This window comes from Podarcis gaigeae, assembly GCF_964106915.1.
Source record: "Podarcis gaigeae genome assembly, chromosome: 5".
Lineage (NCBI taxonomy): Eukaryota > Metazoa > Chordata > Lepidosauria > Squamata > Lacertidae > Podarcis > Podarcis gaigeae.
The window spans coordinates 76989075-76997418 of record NC_139681.1 but is presented as its reverse complement, the minus strand read 5'-3'; the positions used below and the strand labels follow the sequence as shown (position 1 = coordinate 76997418).

At 45.2% G+C, this 8344-nt stretch overlaps 1 protein-coding gene across 1 annotated transcript; it reads left to right on the top strand.

The window, feature by feature from the left end:
• Positions 1 to 22: 22 nt before the first annotated feature.
• PFN2 (profilin 2) lies at positions 23 to 7411 on the top strand. Its single transcript, XM_083739986.1, has 3 exons — positions 23 to 748; positions 3728 to 3920; positions 5377 to 7411. The coding sequence occupies exons 1-3, from the start codon at positions 617 to 619 to the stop codon at positions 5472 to 5474; spliced, it is 423 nt and encodes a 140-aa protein (XP_083596112.1). The 5' UTR covers positions 23 to 616; the 3' UTR covers positions 5475 to 7411.
• Positions 7412 to 8344: the final 933 nt, after the last annotated feature.

Genomic DNA, 8344 nt, shown 5'->3' with positions numbered 1-8344 from the left:
GGCAGCGGAGGGATCCTGCCGCGAAGAGAAGCGTCCCCGGCATTGAGCGAACGGTGGAGGAGGCGGCGGCAGCGGCCACCCGCACTCTTTGGCTTGCCCTTCCCCCTCCTCCTCCTCCTCCTCCCTCTCGACGCCTCCACACGCGCCGTTCGTCGCTGCGGGTCGGTTGGGCGCTGCCCAGTGGCCGCCTCCTTCCTCTTCCTCGCCTCCCTGTGGGGGAAGCTGCCATTTAATAATAATAACGATAATAATAATAATAATAAAGGGAGAAAAGCGGGTGGGCGGCCATCGCGGCAGTGGTTGCCGCCGCAAGCGCCTCAGGTGGACCCACCCCCTCGGTCCCCTCCCCCGCCTGCCTTCTCAACCGCCGCCGCCGCCTTCCCGTCCGTCAGAGAGTCTCGTCCGCTGCGGGGCTGCTCTCCCTCTCTGCCTTTTCTCTCTCTCTCTCTCTCTCCCTCCGTGTGTCTCTTTCCCCCGCTTCCTCTCGTCCTCGCCTTCTTTCCCTCCCGCCCGCCTCGAGTCCCGGCTTCCTCTCTCTCTTCCCCCCTCCCTTTCCTTTCCTTCCTTCCTTCCCTCCTTCCCCGCCAACCCCCCATCCGCCAGGCGCGAGCCGAAGATGGCAGGCTGGCAGAGCTACGTGGATAACCTGATGTGCGATGGCTGCTGCCAGGAGGCCGCCATTGTCGGCTACTGTGACGCCAAGTACGTCTGGGCAGCGACGGCCGGGGGCATCTTTCAGAGCATTACGGTAAGGGCGGCCGGGGGTAGGTAGGTAGGTAGCGGGGGGGGGGGGAGTTCCCGGTCACGGAGAGAAGCAAGTGGCGGGGGGTGGGGGAAGAAAAAGAGGGATGGATGGAAGGCTAACCCATGATTTGTAACCCTCCCCTTTTAAAAACACCAAACCCGGGCGGGCATATTTCGGCCCTTGGAGGAGAAGCCATGGCTGGCGGGCGGGGGGGTGTCGGCTAGGCTTGGGCTTTGGGGGAGGAGGCGGATGAGCCCCACGGAGTTGCACCTAATCCCACGAGGGGCGGATTGCAAAGTGCAGCCTTTTTTCTTCTTTTCCATGCATAGCGCGCGCGCAGGCGAGGGAAGAAAAAGGAGCGCCGCGTGCGGCGGAGGCGACTCTCCTTTTCTCTCCCACAACTAGGGAGTGGGGAAAGGGGGCTTTCTGTGTTTCTTGCATCTCTCCCTCTTCTTCCTCTGCCACCCAGCTAAAAACAATAATTATTATTTATCTCTTGGCCCCCCACCTTGGACCAGTGGTGGTGGGTGGGGGAGCCGAGGCTAGGCGAGAAATCTGGGGGCGGGGAGCGCCCTCGTGCAAAAAGCTTTCTGCCCTTTTGCTAGCTTGCGTTATGTGTATGTGTGTGCGCGCCCCCTTCCCAGCTTTGGGCCACGGCCGTAGCCCCCTCACCCCCCGAAAAAGAAACACGGGGGGGGGGGGTGCGAGAAAAGGGAATAGCAGGAGAGGCCCAGCTGGGTGAAGGTGTAAATGGCAGCGAGTTTCCCTCCTTGCGGTGTCTCCTCTCCTTCCCGCCCACCCGCAGCTTACGATGGCCGTAAAAGCGCCTTTAATGGGAAGAAAGCAGCAGCCCGCGCCAGTTAGGCCCCGGGCATTGCTGCGCCTTTCGCCCTCGGATCCAAGGCTCCTCTCCCCAAGTAGTGATTTGAGGCAGTGGGAGAAGAGGGCCCTTTATTTGGTGGCTGGGCGGGCGGGCGAGGGAGGGAGGAGGGGGCAGGCTGGCGTTTTGAGATCCCCTGCTGCTGGGCTACCTTGCAGCTCGCCCTCCCTAGCCTCCAAGGCATGCGGGGCCAGGTTGGGACGGGAATAGCCTCGGGCTTCTCGGGGGACCATTTTGTATGCCAGGCTGCGGGGCTCCTTAATTGCCACGGCAATTGGGCTGGAGCAATAGCCGGCAATACGGCGGCGGGAGGAGGAGGAGGAGGGAAAAGGCCGGGCGCGGGGAAGGGAGGCGATGATTCTTGGAGAGGCTTTGCGTAGGATTCCCTCGTCTCTGGTCCGCACTGCTGGGGAGAGACTTGCGAATCCAGCGTAGGAGGCTTTTGTGAATCCATTCCTCGCCACTGGTTCCATGTTTTTTCACCTCCAAGATGGCGCACTGCCGCTGATTTTTTTTAACCCCTCCTTTTCTCTTCTCTCCAGAGATATTAATCACCCCGTTTCTGCACTGCAGTCTTTCTATCTCCTCTGTTTTTCCCATCTCACATCTTTCTCTTTCCATAAAGTTTTCTGATCATTCGAGATAAGAGTTTATAAAAAGAAAGGGGGGAAATTTCCGTGAGAAGGTTGTGTGCTTGCCTGTTTAACTCACCGACATGGTATCTGCAGGCTGAGAGTGTTGAAATGTGTATTGAAATTATATAGATTCTGTTGGCGCTTCCCCCTTTATTTACCCGTGCATTAGGTGTGCAATGTGATCTTGCATTACAACAGGGGTGGTGGCTGGCTGGTTTTATCCCCTTCCACTCCAAAATGCCATTTTGGCTGGCTGCCTGTCTATGCAGGCAAATGTCATGAAAAGCGAGCTCCCTTATTCTAAACAGCACTCCTCGCCCCTCTTGTCAGTGTCCCTTATCGGGAATAATACTGAGGGCTCTGTCAGCAGTATTAAAGCATGGCTTAGCCTTGTCCTGTCTGTAGGAGGCATAGGAATGGGTTAAAAGAAGTGCCCTTGGTAGCTGCTGAGCCAGTCTCTTTGCTGCTAAGATGTTTATGGGTAGAATCTTGGCTTATGCTTTGGGAATGGCTGGGGCCTGCTATGACTCTGCAGTTCTACTGGAACAAGATGCCTATTCCATCATACAGTGCCGCGGGAGCATGTTTTCTTGCTGGACTGCCTTTTTCCATTTTGCTATATGAATACACACACCTTGCACTATTCCTGAGAAAAGGGGGCTAATATGTAGCCACCATGCTCTTGTTACTATGTTACGCATTTTTTGGTATTCATATTGCAAATTGCTCTGCGATCGTCGGATGAAGGGTGGCATAAAAATGTAAATTTAAAAATTAATCAATTTCCCCCCTGCTTGTCTAACATTGAGCTACCATACCCAGTTTTTGAGGGTTCTGCAAAGCACGTGCATTTTCCACCTGAATGGCCTTATTAGCATTGGAGAAGCAGTAATGTAAACTTTGTAATCTGTGTGGGAAAGAACAGAAATGCACAGTGTTAGAAACAATAACCTTGAGAACACTGTATTTTAAAAATATGGCTTAATAGCATCCCCGAAACTTACTGACAGCCATGTAGCTATAAGTAATGGAGGCTATTGTGCATTTTGTGCCTATGTTGCATGTAGAACATAGACCCTTGTACTTCTGCTTCTGCCATAGTGCTTTAGTTATTTGGCACATTGCAGGGAGTGGTCCTGAAGACAGCATGAATCTCTAATATAACTTTTTTTAAATCTTCTCTCCCATAGATGTATATTCACAATCTAAAATCAGGGTCTCATCATTAATTGCATACTTAATGAAAAACATATTTGAAGACTCTACATGGGAATCATCCTACTTTGTAGCACTCATAACTACTTCATTAACTTCATACAGTGTTAGACTTTAGAAGCTGCAGTTGTTTCTGCTAGAGTTATGTTCTCTTTTTGCTGTTACATTAGTACATTCAGTGTGTACATTGACTCTTCAGAATCCAGGTATGAGAGCTTGCTCTAAAACTCTATGGACTTCTCTTTTTGACAGCCTGTAGAAATAGATATGATTGTAGGAAAAGACCGCGAGGGTTTCTTCACCAATGGTCTAACTCTGGGTGCAAAGAAGTGCTCTGTGATCAGAGATAGCCTCTATGTGGATGGTGACTGTACAATGGACATCAGGACAAAGAGCCAAGGTGGCGAGCCAACATATAATGTTGCTGTAGGCAGAGCTGGTCGAGGTAAGCTTGGAACTTTCACTAGTGTTTGATCTGGTGTTTTGTTTTCTACTGCTTAAAAAACATGTAGCCTTTAAATTATCTCAACTGATCTGTCCAACAAGATCTGGATTAGGTGACTGGCTGTCAAAATAGCTTTGTGGAGAATAAGACCATATTCTCAAGACTAGGCACCCCAGGATGTTAATGTTTTGGCATTTGAAATTAATTGCTTCAGGTAGAATAAAAATGCAAGTTCAGGCTTCTAATTTTGGAGGTTATTTATTGTACAGCAAAACTATATGACAAAGAGCACATGTACCTGGTTGCTTATCTAAGCAGTTCATAGATGATTTATCAGTTTATAAATATGGAATATCTGTTGCTTTACATTCCCAAGACATCCTCAATACTTCAGGATGCCAGTCTATGCAGACTTCTCATATAAACCTTCAATTAAATAAGAAATGCATGTTGGATGGTGTTCCAAAAGGAACTTCTAACAACCTGATCCTATACAACAGGTGTGGGGAACTTGTGGCCTTCCAGTTGGTTTTGGACTCCCAGCTCCCATCCATCTTTGTCAGCATGGCCAGTAGTCAGAGATGATGGGCGTTGTAGTTGGCAACAGCTGAGTGCCACAGGTTTCCCACAAATGCTGCATACTAGTCTATTAAAAACCCAGTGCTTAGGATTTTACTTTTTAATTTGATATATGGTACTGATCATCATTCAGCTTGTTCAACTTCATATGTCCTAAAACTGCAGTTCTGTACCTATTTATGTAGGAGTAAGACTCATTAATTCTGTGGAGTTTACTTCTGTGTTGACATCTATAGGATTGTGCTGTTTGATTTCTTTTTTAAAATTTACATAAAACGTTGGCCTATTGGACTAATTACAAGTTACTTTGAGGCAAATCAACTAGTATAGAAGTAGAAGCATCAAAAGTGAGAGGACAGTGAGAATGTAAGATTGTTTTGCGCACAGAACTATAACACATTTTAGTGACACCTACTGGCATATAACAGTACATGCATTGCTAAAGGTCTTCAGGACTCTGCTGTTTTGGCATAAACACAATTGGATTCTTTTTGTACTGTGAACAACTTTTGACTTATGAGCTACTAGAGCAAGTGAATATGATACAGTAGGTTCATTCCAGTTATTCCAATTCATATTACCCCACATCTGCTTTATTTACCTTGCAAGAAAATGTAGCCAAAGCTTCCTGACCCCACAGTATACCCCATGCACCTCATTTAAAAACGCTTGGTCATACTAAATTAACATCTGCGTCTGCCAAACATTTTTTTCAATTAAACAAGGTAAATGTTCAAAACAATATAGTAATGCTGTGCAGGTAACTGTTCTGATATGCCAATATTTGAATATGCTTATTGTACTGCTTTATTAAAACCTGGAATATTTCCTTGTCTAACACACTCCTTTGTAAAACTTCTTTTCTTTTCTCTTTCAGTCTTGGTCTTTGTAATGGGCAAAGAAGGGGTCCATGGAGGCGGATTGAATAAGAAGGCATACTCAATGGCAAAATACTTGAGAGACTCTGGGTTCTAGTTGCTAGGCAGACTGTTAAGTATTAGGGGAAATTGCTATTAAACTTTCCTGGCCTCAAGCTACATTGTGGAAACTTTATTAGCAATGCAGGGTGATGGGGTATGAACCTGTGTCTCCTTTGTATCCCTCTATTGGTGGGGAAAGGTGTTATTCTTTCTTTAATTCTGTTCATCCTTGTTTCCTTGTGTACTCCAGCATTGGTTATGGCCATGGGAAAGGGAAGGTGTCCATGGAGGGACACTCAACAAGAAAGCTTATGAACTGGCTTTATACCTGAGGAGGCCTGACGTCTAAGCAGCCTCTCCCCATCCACATAGCAACTGTTTTCACCACCACCTCTTGTGTTAAAAGTACTACCAGCCTATAGATGGCGGTTTTATTTACACATTTCCCTATTGTCATGGCTCCAGTTACCCTTTTCGTTTGTATGTTAATCACTGTTGTACCCATGTTCTGTATCTGGCACCATCTATTGCAACACAAAAGATGATATGCATGATACGTTGAAGCCTTGGGAGGGAATCATGCCAAGTCCAGGCGTTACTTGTCTTAGCAATTAGTGTGACATTGAGAACTAAACCAATTTAAATTAAACTAAATAAGGTGCCGATTGTACAATCCAGATTGATCAATGCCTCCTCAGCACTTTGAGCATTTACACAGCTCATTAGTCTTCCTTTTGTAGAGCATGGTTGGGAGGGAAAAAGTGCATGCATATCTCTACTTTCCTCCCCCTTGTCCTTACCTTTAATCCACTCTTCTTTTTTGTTTGTTTGCTTCCATCTCTATCTATCTATATATATACATTTTTAAATACAGTGCCTGGTTTGTTTAACCAATTTGCTGCTTGAAAGCTGTCACAAGTGTTGCTTTAGTTTTGTTGTTGCTCTTCTGTGTAGACTTGCAAAACTCTTCATGGTGTCTGAAGCGCATCCTGCTTTTAAAAGGGTAACTGCAAAACTATGAAAAGGTGCCGATGCTCTTCTCCCCTCCCCTTCACCACCATCCCCATCTTGAATGAATCCCTAGGGACATTCCATCACCGCAATAGCTCAGGCACGTAATTTTGTTTTTGTTTTTGCCAGCTCCTGTTCTGTAGTTGAAATGTAAAAAGGCTGCCATCATGGACTTTAGATATCCCAGTGTAACCATCTGGAGTGTGTCCGGTTTCATTTTTTCATAGGACCAATTTGATTTGCAGCTTGGGTTTTTATATGAAACTGCATTGTCATTGTCAACAAACTACCACCTCCAGCTATACACCTATAGCCTAGTCTGAGATCAGTCTGTCAGATCTTCAACTGAGAAATAAGATTTGCTGCTCTGATATCAGTGTATGTTTTGAAGGTTGGTAGTTGTAAGATAAAATGGTCCAAACGGATACCATTTCAAATCTAATCTTCATTTGGCCTGTTATGCCCTTGCTGCAGAAATTGTGGAGTGAACTGCCTTGTGCACTAGTCATCCGAAACATGTGTAACCAAATTGTCAGTTTGAGCACAGTACTAACTTGTATGTCCATTTAAAAGAGAACTGCAGAACTCTGTATACAAAAGAGAAAATGGAAGATGGTCTTGGTTGGAATAACTGAGTTGGCTGTCTTGTGATGAATTTTTAATGTATTCTGTGCCATACTAATGTTTTAAAAAAATGGACTGTTGCTATTGTGAGATGGATTTTAACTGACAAGAAAGATTTCTTCTGAATGGCACTACTTTAGGGACACTAGTATTTGCTTCTATTGTTCGGGCCTTTGTGGATAATGTACAGACTTAAAACAAATTCTTGTTGCTGATTTGTCCATTTATTTCCCTGCACTTTGTTACATCTGGGATACAGTCTAACTCATCTGATTTAATATGCATTTCAAAAAATGCCATAACTATTAAACACCTTGTTTACAGACAGATGAAATAAATTTATTCCAACCAAATAAAGTATGAGTTAGTGTGTTATGTGGTTCTTATCTGCCCCTTGCCCCACCCCTTATGAAGGTGTGTCCTATTGCAGTGCCCTTGTGGCGACCTGACTATGTTAAGGGTGGGTTTAATGTTGTATTACATTTACTTGGGTCATGTCTTTTATTAATAAAGTGCATCCCATTCATTGTAATGGAGACACTCTGGTGTAAAATTTGAGTATAGTTCTTTATGGACCTGAACCTATAAAGATTACTTCTTGAACTATAAAACTGTTGCATTCGCTTTTAGTAATAAAACGAGACGTTCCTATACCAGTTAAGATGCATTTGTGGGAGTGGGGTACCCTGAGGCAATACCCCTGGTATTATACAAAAACTTGTCTTAAACAAGGTTATTTTTAGAGACTGAGTATAGCCTAGGATGGTGTTGCTCTGCTGAATTCTGCTTATGTTAAAAATGAGAGAACTATGGTCTTGCACCCCTCAAGCTATTCCTTCTTAAGGGATGTACCATTTTTAAAAAGTAAAATTATGTAGATTTTCCTCTTTCTCTTATTGCTTCCCCCAAATTGCTGTAAGGCTGCTATAGATATCTTTCCACTGCAGCAAGCACTTACTTAGCCTGTGTGTCTCTTCAGTCTAAGTGGTTATTATATCTGCATGTGGAGATCCTTTTCCCTTGTAGCCAGCAGCTCTTAGTTTGGAAGGGAGAGTTAAGAGTTGCACATGGAATCACCATATTGCAGTCCTATGGCACTTAGAGATTGTGAATAATGTTTCTTTCCAGAGCAGAAGAGTATCTGAAGGTAACATACCATAGGCAAGAGCTAAATTATCATTTGCGGTCTGTTACAACTTTTCTCTACCCCCACCGTCCTACTTAATTTTCTCCATGGTGATTTGTCAGCTTGGACTGAACATATGCATACTGTCTAAGACTGCCATTACC

Coding starts and splice junctions, on each gene's coding strand:
- PFN2 (XM_083739986.1), top strand. CDS start 617: ATGGCAGGCTGGCAGAGCTACGTGGATAACCTGATGTGCGATGGCTGC. Junction 749..3,727: donor GCATCTTTCAGAGCATTACG/GTAAGGGCGGCC, acceptor TCTTTTTGACAG/CCTGTAGAAATAGATATGAT. Junction 3,921..5,376: donor TGTAGGCAGAGCTGGTCGAG/GTAAGCTTGGAA, acceptor TTTCTCTTTCAG/TCTTGGTCTTTGTAATGGGC.